Source organism: Neolamprologus multifasciatus, chromosome 2, assembly GCF_963576455.1.
Source record: "Neolamprologus multifasciatus chromosome 2, fNeoMul1.2, whole genome shotgun sequence".
In the NCBI taxonomy this organism is placed as follows: domain Eukaryota; kingdom Metazoa; phylum Chordata; class Actinopteri; order Cichliformes; family Cichlidae; genus Neolamprologus; species Neolamprologus multifasciatus.
In genome coordinates, this window is record NC_140440.1 from 35,409,292 (window position 1) to 35,422,450 (window position 13,159).

Genomic DNA, 13,159 nt, shown 5'->3' on the forward strand with positions numbered 1-13,159 from the left:
TCTTTCTGGGTCACAAAATAAACGTTTAACATATTTTCAGGCGAGAATGTAACTGTGTAAACCTCAAATATCTGCTCAGTTTATCAAGACACCACATATTTTCAAAAGCGCTCCGACGTTTTCGGAGACGTCTGTTAGCCACTAGCTCGATAGCTAGCCGGGGGCTAGGCTAACTAGAGCCGTGAGAACACCGGACTCCCGGCAAATCGTTTTCAAACCCACCGCCGTCTTTCGCTACTCAGGTTAAACATGTAATATAAGTCACTTAGATAACTTAAAAATGTTAGTGTTTGGCTTTTTTTTAGTATTTTATTTGTTCCTGAGTAAATCGGTTTGGCTGAGATTAAAGTTATAGTTTTTACACAGCTGAATAAACATCAAGCAGACAGCTGATTAACAGAAGTGTGAGATGCTGGAGAATTTACTCCGGTGTCCTGTTATATTTTAGATAGCAAGGAGTTTATTAAACTTCACCGAAACAATCTGCAAATTTCATTGAAATTTAATAAACTACCATCTTGTCTTTATTTTTAGTTAGCACATACCTTAAACACTTCAAGCTGTAAGCTAATGATAGTTATATAAGAGCAGATGCTGCTGGTGCAATAACCTCATCATCCAGGTTATTGCATCATCCATTACCCCTAATGGATGATGATCTGATTAGTTGACTAATCGCAAAAATAATCGGTGACTAGTCGACTATCAAAATAATCGTTTGTGGCAGCCCTACTATCAACACATTCAAATACTCAAATCTCTAAAATACAATGCTCAACTTTAGAGCATCTATTATCTGTTCCACACTCCATTATAAAAGAACATGAGATAAAGTCTGTGAAATATAGTGATCCATTACTGGCATTATTAGAAGTGCGAGACACTGAGCGACAAGTAATAATTATAGAATATCTCTCAAAACAGAGCCTAATAACTGTGTATACAAACATGAAGGAGACCGCTTCGATTTTCTGTATCAGAAACAAACAAAGATTAGGAACGTGCGCAGGCTTAAAATCAGGCCAATTGCTCTGCAGAATGGCGGTTACAATATACTGTCTTAAATAACTAAAACCATCTTGGGAGGTCTGTATGTAGTGAGAAATGTACAGGAGTAACTCTATAGCCATAAATCTGGTTCTGCTTATAGTCTGGATGTGTGAGGCTAAAGGGAATACTTACAAAGGGAGGGGAAATACAAGGTGAAGCCCCTCGGAGGAGGACATGCTGAGGATATCTGTGTCAGATCTCAAAAATCTTGAAACCAGATGTTCTAGTTACTGTTTGCAACATTTGTTCCATTATCACAGTCTTCACTATTTTAGCTTTGTGAATGTTAAAGATGGCAACTTATCCATGAGCATTCAACTCAGACGACTGCACCATGTAATGTAACCAGTTGTGCTGGTTATAAGAACAAAAATAACCAGATTAACAACGTGAGCTTTTTGGTTTTTGACTACAACCTCCCCCTCTGAAATCCCCATGGCACTTTCAAACACTGGATCACTCCCCATAATGTTGGGGGAAGACTGACTGTCAAACTCCATTACCTCTGAGTCTGAGTCTTCTGAATTCCTGACAAACAAAAGGTTTCACCTTCCTATTTGAACTGCTCTACATCTACATACTAGATCACACTGCACACAGTCAGCAGAACAGCACGACTTCACTAAAAGCGACACTGTTAGAGTTCAGGACCATACACTCCAATCAATATTTCCTACAGAGATACAATAGATCCCACCTTCGCTGTCACATGTGGGTCAGATTCTTTACATTCAATTGTCCTGAAGTCTGGCCTTCCGATCAATAGAGTTTGCCATTTGTACTGGATGTGTGCTTCCTCCCCTGCTGAGATGCAATTTTCCCTGCTGCCTCTTCTCAGATGATTTGTGTTATTTGCTTCTGGGACTGTTGTACTTCTCTGCTGAGCTGTGTGGAAAAGCTAGGCCTTGTCAACAACCTCCTGTACTAGTAGGCTCCAAGCTATCGTGTTCATTTAGCCTTTACACTAAAACCTACCACACCTAGCTGGTACCTCGGGGCTTCAATGTGGCTGTAATGTGAGGAACTACTTCTTTGGCTTATTATTATTATAACATCTACTGCATATGTGCATGCGTCTGGTTTTCTAGTCTCTGGTTTCTTTCTGTTTTCTGCTCTTTTTTGGGGGGTGGGTGAGAGTTTTCTTAAATATCTCAAGCTGATGCTGGTCTGCACAATTCAATGTCATTTACATAAGCCAGAATAACACTCCTTCCATCAATGCAGCAGGCTGTAGTTTGACATTTCCTAAACTAGGCTACTTATGGTGCACTGTTACCAGTGTTGGGGAGTAACGGAATACATGTACCGCCGTTACTATTTAAAATACAAAATATGAGTAACTGTATTCCGTTACAGTTACCGTTTAAAAAGGTGGTATTTAGAATACAGTTACTTTGTTGAAATAAATGGATTACACGGCGGTACTTCCCTGTTTCATATTGTGGCGGGTCAGGACTGTTTGGGTTTTGTTTGACAGCTACGTTCTGTTGTTCCAGGCGGCAGCGTTACGGTTGCCATGGTTACAGGGTGACGCTCTCTCTCTGCGTGTTTCCTGGGTGAGAGAGCGTCTTTTTGTTGTTGTTGTGCTAAGCTAACAGGCAGAATGCTACAGGTATAGCTCTAAAGAATGTAGCATCATGGGCAGTGTAGTCCGTGCTGCAGGGAGAATGGACTGCCATACCCGTTATGTGTCTGTGAGCGAGGGAGGGAGAAAAAGGAAAAGTACGAGCTGTCATCGAGCAGAAACGGGAGCTGGAAGCATGTAAATATAATAATAACCACTGCAGCCAAGAAGAGAGCCTGACGAGCCCAGCTGTAAGTAAGCTATTAAGACTCGACTGTACACCGTGTTCGTGTTTTCCTCTGAAACAATAAGTTCTGTTGGAGCAGCCTTTCAACGCCTCTCTCTGTCTCTGCTAGCAAAGTTGACCCAGACAACAAAGTAAAGCTAGTTTTCAGCTACGAGCCGACACAGAACCCACCGTATTAGCCAGAGGTCCCTTTACTACGGTTCGGAGCCGCGGACCTTCAGTAACAGTAATAAATCACAGCAATAGTACATTCATGTAGTTGTAAACAGCATGATAATATATTAAGTAATCCAAAGTATTCAGAATACGTTACTCTCATTGAGTAACGTAACGGAATACGTTACAGAATACATTTTGGGGCATGTAATCTGTAATCTGTAATGGAATACATTTTAAAAGTAACCTTCCCAACACTGACTGTTAGTTCATCAGGCAAGGCGCTGAACTCTTCACTAGTGTTTCTTTTCTGTTCAAGTACTACTTTGTGCACATTTAAAGATGGTAATCAGTTACTACAACCCAATTCCTGAAGAAAAAGAAAAAAATCAAAGTTCAGCATGCTGATTTTACATGGGGCAGTTTTGAGTGTAATTTTTCTTTTTTGGATGAGAAGACATCCACAAAAACCCTTTTAAACAGGAAATCAAAGAGTATGAAACCCCTGAGAAGCAAGCGGATCCCTCCTGTAGGACATGCATAAATGCAACAGATATATTCATTTATTCAGAATTGACAGAAGCAGCAACGGTATGGGAACACTGAATTAGGTAGGTAAACACAGTGCAAACAAAAGGAAAAAAAAAATCAATCACAAAAGCCTTCAAGCAACTTCTAGGAACCATCCAGCACCAGTTGGAAGCAGACCACAAAAATCCTCTGCAGCATAAAGATCATAAATCATACAGTATGTACAACCTCACGCCTATTGCCTGAGTCCAATCTCTTTCTGTGTAACACAAACACACATCACAAAACTTTCTAATATACATAACCATTACCCAGTCCATCTACAGAAATAAAACTGTCATCATTGTAGATGTGCACTAGACTTCGAGAGGCTGCAGAGGGTTGAAGGCTATGCCCACAGAAGTCTGTTTATCCAGCTGTCTGTCTGGATAAACCCACTTGGCTGGAGGCAGGGAAAGACTCTACAGTGGAGAAATACATTCTGGGCTCACAGTGGATGAAACAGAGGCAGACTTTAATGTCTCGGGAAAGTGGTCTGGCACAGGCAGCCCCTTTTAATGAATGAACCTAGAACTGACATAAAAATCTCACATGACTCTACATGCAGGAAACATATGACAGTGTACTCGTGCAGAAACGCCGTCAAAAATCAAAGACAGACAAAAAGACAGAGAGAGTGTTCTCCCCGTTGGTTAGAGGTGAAAATAAAAGGCAAAAAAGATGATGTACAGTCATGATGGGGAATCAATAACTAATCCACCTGGGTTTCTTCAAAGGCAAAGGTGCCCTGGCAACAAATGCTGCATGACAGCATAAGTCTTTGATGAGTGTGTGAGCCTCCCGCTTCGTGTTCAGAGATTTCATAATGAAACGGAAGAATCTAAATTTACCAAAAGAAACCTCTACGACAGAACTGAACAGTTTATGAAAGCTGAATGCACATATGTATAGTGGCTAACCTTGAGCTAGTTTGTCCTACTGAGATGTTGCACACAGCTAAAACAGGCAAACAAGATGGTTGTGCTCAAGTGGATCCACTTGCATGTTTTTTTTCATGCTTTTCAGCAAGTTTGAAATTAGTGGAAAATGCAAAACTCCTTCTGACTGGAGACAGATGATAAGACAATTTGCACATTTCAATATTTACATATAATTATTTTTGTGGCGTTTATCTGGTTGAGAAAGCATCAATTTCCATTTTTGTACAGCCTGCTGACAGAATACTACAAGTTAGCTGTCAGCTGTGTATTTTTTTTTTAAATAGGGTTCGAGTCCAGATGTTCATTGCAGAGTAATTGAATAAAGTCTGAGTGTTTAAGAATTTACTGGGATGAACTCAGTTCATAAAGAGCAGATGAACAGCAGATCTTCTGATTTGGCTCAACCCATCACCCTTCTGAACTTTCTTCTGCCATCTCATGTTTCCCTCTAATCTAGATTTAAATGCTTTGAAAACTGAAGTTAAACCCACCACGTGGCATTTGCCTGATGAAAACTCTTCTTAAGGTCGCGTGGGTGTGAACAAACAACACTTGACCAACATCTTCACTCCCTTGCTGGTTTATTGCACCTCTTGGAGTGGAATAAATTACACCTCCCTCTCTCAGCTCCATCAACCTCCATCAACATGATACTGCATGAAGTCAGTCAGCTCGCATTAACGGCAATCAAAATGTCAACATGCAAGCTATAACACAGCTAAAATTATTTTAATATTAAATGAAAGTGTTATTGTAGAAGTCACACCCGTGATTGCCTAACCAGTAAGAATGTGGTCGGATGAAAGCACATTGATACAATACAATACAATTTTATTTATATAGCACATTTAAAAACCCAAAGACACAACAAAGTGCTTCACAGTAATATGGAAAGTCAACATAAGTCAATAGCAGAGTACAAATCGGGCACAAGCACAGACAGGATAGAGGCACTGACAGACCAGGAGAGTCAGATAAATACAAAATTTGCTAAGAAGACAAAAACAGCAGTAAAATTAATAAAAATAATAAATTTAATAAAATCTAATAAGAGATTTAAAAGTTTAAAAATTAAAAGATTTAAAAGGGTATTAACTGGTCGGGAAAGCCAAGTCAAATAGATATGCTTTTAATCTTGATTTAAAGGACTGGATAGAGTCCAAGGCTCGAATAGAAGCTGGGAGGCTTCCAAAGGTTGGGTGCAGCTGAAGCAAAGGGTCGCCTCTGGTCTTCAGTCTAAACTTAGGTTAATGCATAACCATCTGGGGGGCATAGTGCCAGAAAGATAACAAATAATAAACAAATATCAAGGAAAAGAGATCGACAACAGAGACGAGGACGGCCTGCCGTACACACTGGCGCCATCTTTACTTGGTCCCAAGGTTTGTATAGGCTTTACAAACCATTGATCAATGTGCTAAATTACAAGCCTGGTAAAATATATCTAAGAACCGTACTTCAGTGTAATTAGCTACTTCCAGTTATACACCACCACCAATCTTTTATGATGGAGCTGAACTGAGGCATGAGTCTAACGAGACGGCAGAAAACATCTGTGTGGGTGTGTCGGCCTCAAAGCCATTCTTTCATACACACACACACAAACACACAAACACAAACACTGTTTTCCTTCTTACCACATCAAAATCAGGTTGTAAGATCGACCTGAGGCAAATTTGTCTGAGGGTCTGACTAAGTTTAAAAGCAGTTTAATTGGCCTTCCTCACAGCAGACACACAGGTGCGGCTAATAACACTAATTACTGCATTCCTTTTACAGGTGCGAGTTTCACGGATCTCATATTGTGCAGCCTGGATTACTGGTACGGGCATCATTAGTGCTTTAGTTGTGTCCGTGCCTGCTATGAATTTAAATTACTGCTCTGAAAAGGTCTTCAACTGCTGCAAATAAAGTTCAAAGACCGAATCTCAGTAGGGGGCCTCAGTCCGCTTCACACATACACTTCAGCTGCAATATAGACTCTTGAAAAGATGTGTTTGTGTCCACCTTCCAGCATCGGTCTTCAAATCTGTGTTGTTTATTCTGACTGAACCAGTCTGGTTTGTTTCCCCCTTGAACTGATTTGTTTGGGGAAGATCTTAAAACTGCATTCGTAGCTGGATGTTGACCAAAATGACCACCAAGTACACCAACTGAAAGCTGTACTTTGCCAGTTTAGGCTGCAAAGCTACCAAAGGTGGGTATGTTTTGCAGAAAATACAAACCTTATGCAGTCAGTCTTCCAGCAGCTGGAACATGAATTAAGGGCTGACCTTCTCTGTAACAAGTACATTGCTCTCTTGCCGTTTGGTTGGACAGAACTGTCTTCAAGACCTCATTCCTGTGTTTACTTTGCTGATGCTGCCCCAGACACAGAACGAACCAATAAGCAGAATGAATGTTTTTTTGGCTGACTCCGTAAACAGAAATCAAATCAAGGAAACATGTATTTTTCATTCTTAGTCAGCACTATGGAACTTGTCTGGGATGGTCAGGTCAGTGTTAAAACCTCCAAATAGGCGAAATCTGTCTGGTTTCCATCTTTCTGACACTTTTTTGGTGTCACTTCTGACTTCTCTTTTTCTTTACTGGAAAGACTTTGACTATATTTGAAATACGCAATGCCTGCATCTGTGTGTGTTTCCCTTAATATTTCCCGAGGAGTGCATTTGGAAGACAGTTCGCCTCCAAGTGCATATACGTGCGCACGCACACACACAGCAGCCTGGCATATTTCAAATATGAAAGTGCATTTCAGCTAAGAAGTGGGAAGTGATTTATAAAAGGCTTTAGGGAAAGGCTTTCAACTGAGAAGAGAGAAAAGACATGGCAGAATAACTCTTCAGAGATGGAGAGTGGGAGGTTGCTGCTGAACCTAATGTTATAGATAGCAAAGCAATCGGTAAGGCTGGATATTTTAGCGGTAGATCAGCACACAGTAGCTCAACCTGGCGCATACAAAATGCACTTTGAGGTTGTAAGAGTGTGGGATAAATGAGCAAATAAATGAAATTTCACCGTCCTAATCCCCAAAACGGAGCGGTTCCAAACAGTTGAAGCAGCTGCTTTTAAACCAATGACTGATTTTTTGTCGTTGCTTGTTGCTGAGCGATAATGCAGCAGATATAATACAATACATGCCTTTAGTGCTGATACTGGTGTATTTCATTAAAACAAAGGGAAAAACTATGAAAACATGCGTGAATGTTCTTGTTTGATAAGCTGATACAGGTGTTTTGTTTTGTGTCCTAAGGACTAGTTCAGTAATAGTGTTTCATATGCATCCTTTAATGTATTTAATCAATGGAAAGCAGAGCGTACAGAAGGCTATCGGTGTCAGCGTGTACACAAATATACAGGCATATGTGAACCTGCATTTTATCAGTACACAGCCACCTGAAAAGGCTGCAAGGAAACGTTAACGTGCTAAAGGTGGAAGACAAAGAACGACTGATTACAAGTAAACTCAGCATACATTTGTTTTTTAACAGTTCTTTTATAACTTGCATGAAGCACAGAGTTTGAAAACAAAAAAAGCTCCTTTTAACTGATCCTAGTGGGATTGAGTCATATCAGCATCTGTCAGACAGACTTTGCTTGTGTGTATGTATTTTCAAACAGATTACCAGCCTGCAATCCCATCTTGGTGACTCAGCTCATCCCGTTTAAAAAAAAAGAAAGAAATATGCTTTCTCTAAAATGACCAGTGCAGCCACACTGATGACAATCCGCTTTGCTCCACAGCAGCAGTCAATCCACACTTGACAATGCAGTCAAAGAAAAAGAGCTACAAATCCACAAAGGCCCCACGTCACACACTTTTGTTCTTACAATGACATTAAATGCTGAGCTTGAGATGCTTTGGAGGCAAACTCCAGGTAAAAACTTAGATTTGCTTTCCTATAGCACTTTCCTTCCACTTAAAACGCTGTTGCGGCACAATCGTGAATACATCAGTTTGACCCACACACTTAAACACTGGTGACACTTCCACAAGAAGAAGCTGGAAATCTGACCAGTGAACATCTGATTACAGGTTGACCCGTTCATCTCCGAGCTACAGCCACCTACACGCTGCCTTTTGTTCTCCAATTTGGTTTAATAATCTCATTATTTTTCCTTCTTTCAAAGGAAAACACCCAGAAGGAAAATACTGTAGCCATGATGAATAAAATAATTATCAAGGGAATGGATTAACAACTAGAGCTACATTTCTGAGGCGAGCACTTCAACATAAATCACCATTTTAGATGAGAAGAAATCAGGTAATTATGCCAACAACGCAACTGCAATAAATGCAATAATTCAATTCAACAAAAACAAACATACTTGGTGTTGTTGGGTAACCAGCATCTGGGAACTGCAGACAGCAAAATGATGTTTCCAGCATGTGTAAAACTCTGATGCAATTCAACTGTGTTATATGAGGACAACTCCTCCCATATTTCATGCTACAGAGTTACATTTTCAACACAAGATTGGTTCTTATATGGAGAAATCTGGTACCTGGCATGAGTGGCTGTCCAGTTATTCCCATGGGAGGCATCCCCAGGTTATTCATAGCTGTCGCCCAGGCGTTGGGGTCTGACATCGGCATTGTAATCGAGTTGGAGTCCATTGTCATGTTGCAGATGCCTTCTGCAAAAGGACAAACACACACCAAAAGGGGAAAGCGTCAGTATCAGTCAAGTGACTTTTAAATCACCGTGACAAAAGGGTAATGGCAGAAGAAGAGCCGTGTTGTGGTGGAGACCGAGGTAAACGACTGTTTTTAAGTGTGCAGTGCTGTCGTGGCATGTCTGCAAAGTCTGTGTTCTGTCTGAGGCGAGGAGAGGCGAGGCTACGGTGACCCTGCAGTCAGTCTGACCACAGTGATTTCAGCAGCACTGTCACAGAGAATCTATTTTTCCTCGTCGTTTGTTCAGTTGGTGCGCAGAGGTTCAACAGCCTGGCCTTTTGACACATTCTGCCTCTGTGAGTCTGCTGAAACGGCGCCAGATGCCTTAGAAAGGCACGAGAAGGATGGGGGGGGGGGAGACTCGTACATATCAACACCAATAAGTTCTCCAATGAAAGATCTGAGCTTTCTTTTGCAACCAGAGTAAGAAAATAAAGCGTAAAACAAGATTATCAAGGCGAGGAGCATAAATCTGCTACTAAACCTTGAAAAGCTGAAAAACTCCAACTTAGAAGGACAAATATGCACGTTTCATCTCAAACAGACAACTCCAGATCCATGGTTTTGCTTCCAAGTGTTGCATAATAAATCAAGCATATTCTGGTCACCATAATAAAAAAAGTCAACATGAACACATGAACCTCTTCTCTCCATCTGCCGTCTATCCAAGAGCCCTAAACGCTTCTGAATTCTATCCTGTGGTTGACCTTTTTCTCTCTGACAGACCTGTAAGTTGCTGCGACTGCAGCATGAATGCTCTTCTTTCCTGATGCCAAATCCAACAGTCCTAATAATGAGGAGAGCTGCACCCTGCACATACTTCACACCTCAGAAGGTCTGTGACAGAGCTGACTGTGGTGCTAACTGTCTGCTCTGCGTGCACGAATGTGTGTCTGACGAACAACAACTGCTATATTGGTATTCCTGGTGTTCACACACAGCTGGGAATGTGGAATAATGCTGTTTGCTTTCCTCTCAGAGCTGCTAATTTCAGACCCGTCTGCTGCCATAGAGAGGCCTGATAAAACCCACATTGTGTGTGTCGCTGTGATAACGCTGCTGACGAGGACTTCACAGGCTTGTTAACGAACACAACCCTATTAACTGGGGACACTTTTGAGGCGTTAGAATAAAGGAAGAGAAGAGTGGCTGTGAGCTCTGGTGAACAGCTGTGCTGCAGTTTACAGTACAGAAACCTACAGCGCTAACACAACACACACCCGGGCACACACAGGTGACAGCCTCAGCTGAACAGTCCTCTTGCCTGGTTAAATAAAACAACATGGTCTTTCTCTGATCTGTTCCAACTGTAAAACCACACAGACGCAGACTGTTACAGACTCAGTGGTAGTCTTTTCTGAGTTTCCTGTGATGGGCGGGGCTTTGAACAAGAGGGGAGAACTGCAGGAGGGCTTTCATTTTTTTCTAGATGTTTTTTTTTGCCCAACACTCTAAAAAGTACTTTTAAATCCTCACTAAAGGTCAGTGTACTTCTTGATGGTGGTGCTCACATTCAAACTCAACTATCATGCATTTGACTAGTTAGGTCAAAGAAGTTAAAGTATCAAGAGGCAGGTTAGCTACAGTAGCCTGTTCCAGTCTTTTGCTGCCCATCCTGCATCGAACCACCCTGCTATCCACCGTCTCAGAAACATACACTCTGTCCTTCATAAATCAATTACATTTTTCTGACTTGCATCCCCTGTACGTCGATATTTAAAGGAGTTTTAATTTTGTTATGACCCTAAGGACAGGCCTCGGCTCCCCCTGAAGCAATCATCCTACACCATCGCATCGATGTAAGCGATCTTCAGGGAGAAGCGGCAAACAACTGCTGAAGGATCGACACAGGGAGACACACGTGTGCGAGCACACACCAAGAAACAGATAAACACAGTGCACAAGTTCACCTTGGCAGAAAAGAGGAAAGGGAGCCTGGGATAATGGAGCCAATAACACAATCAATGTTGGTAAATATTTTTAACTGGAAACATGGATTAGAGCACTTTGCTGTGCAGCCAATTGTCTGCATGGAATAAAAAGTGCCTAAATAACTTTACGAGTATTCATCAAGGTCAGATGACTTTAAAGGGAAAACTTACAGCAACTTATATATAGTTTCAGCTCTTAGCTTGAGTAACATGTGTGCACCACATAAAGTTGAACATTTAACATACCGAGTCCGGTTACGAGTGTCTAGCTTCAAAGACAGCAAGGCCTATTCACAGCATGTCCCCATTACTGTCTTCCAAAGTAGTGACATCTTATCTGATGTGATTATTAATCACTAAATTATTACCCAAAAAAGATCCAAAATTCACAGCAACAGCTTGAACAACTTAGATGAAAATTGGGAAGGTCAAATTTCTTTTACTGCATAAAAATGATTAACAATAGCTTTGTATTCTTACTGATTTATTAAGCAGCAAAACTCAAAATGATGACTGCATGCTAACAGTAACAAATACTAATGGACATGCTGTGAAAAGACCAACATGTGTGCAACTCCACATCAGTGTGACACGTGTCTGTATTACGGATTTCGCCAGTGGCAATTAGAGCAATAGCGATTTGGATTCAGCCGGGGTCCACCCGTTCCAAGTCTTTCCTGACACTCTCCGCGGGCTGTGACCAGCTTTTAGCTTCGCTAAAAGGTCCCCCAGGAGGTAGATAGGAAATTAAGTCATTTAAAGGCCCATTGGCCGTAAGCCCCAACAGCAGGCACAGGGACGCTGGGGGCCATTTAGTCTAAAATGCACACGGTTTTAACAGCTAACTACAGGTTTATTACAGCCCCTAGAGAGTGAATTCAAGAGGGAGCATAAAAGATACGCAGCAGAGACAAAAAGCAGAAAGAACAGGTCACTTAATAGATGTGATGCTGACGAGACAAAACGACGGAAAAGTAGAAAATGGAACCGAACTTCAAAATTGCACCAAATAAAGCGCAGAGGACTGATGATAGTCATTACCACACAGTAGGAACAGCAAAAACCCACAATCATGTTTATATTATTCCATTGCTGGACACAAAGTGGTTGAGCTGACAGATAAGCACATTTAAAGTTCACTGCATGTCCTCCAACCAAATGAAAAACCAATACCCCAAATATTTGTTCCACACTATGTTCTTGTTAGTTTCAGGCAAAACATTGGAAGAGAAATCTGCCACTTTCATCAAGGATCATGAGTACAGTAACATATATTTATTAGGAAAGAAAAATGACTGACCTACAAAAGCCTTTAATGCAGAAGATGTGCAGAACAACTGATGCATCTTTAACCTTAAACCTCTCCCGAAGTCTCCTGAGGTCTGTGTGTTTATCTGCAACTGAGTATGTGAGATAAATAATAAAAAAAACTTCATATGTGAAAAATACTCAGAGCCTAAAACCACGAAGATCAGACTTACGCAATAGTAGAAAATCTCCTTTTGAGGACAATTTGTACGCCTTTATCTTTGATAAATTATGAAAACCTTCTCAAAACGGATAAATCGGTTCATAAAGATCACTATTTTCTCAATTACTTACGTGACTAACATACACAGGCACATATACGTGCAGAGTGTGTGTGTTTAATAATGCATGACTGCCCTTCTTTCTGCGTCTTTGATCTGTTAATTATGATAAAACTAGTAGGGGTCTGGTGATTAGTGGTAGCAAAGGCCCAGAGTGTTATTCTGCACTGCGTCTCACTTAGGACCAGAAAAGACGACAACAAAGTGAAGATGTAAAGATGACAGACAAGGCCTGAAGACAGTCTGGCCTCATGGGGGGGGGGGTCCCTGTGCTGTTTCACTTTCAATCATATCGGTGTTTCTGATACATAAAATCATTAATGAGACGAGTGCTGAGAGACAATCTCAGATTTTCAGATCTGTTAGGTTAGTTTGACATTTAATCATTTAGCACTGCTGATGATGTCGAGACAGAGATTATTATTATTATTAT

The 13,159-nt window shown here is 41.0% G+C and overlaps 1 protein-coding gene across 9 annotated transcripts in view; it reads right to left on the bottom strand.

Moving 5' to 3' along the window:
* The window catches only part of enox2 (ecto-NOX disulfide-thiol exchanger 2), a 209,557-nt gene that overhangs the window by 66,225 nt on the left and 130,173 nt on the right, over positions 1-13,159 (bottom strand). For all 9 annotated transcript variants that reach the window (XM_085130882.1, XM_085130908.1, XM_085130899.1 and 6 more), the window contains one exon: positions 9,035-9,166. In XM_085130882.1, coding sequence (XP_084987008.1) covers positions 9,035-9,166 — 132 coding nt within the window. The remainder of the gene's footprint in view (positions 1-9,034; positions 9,167-13,159) is intronic.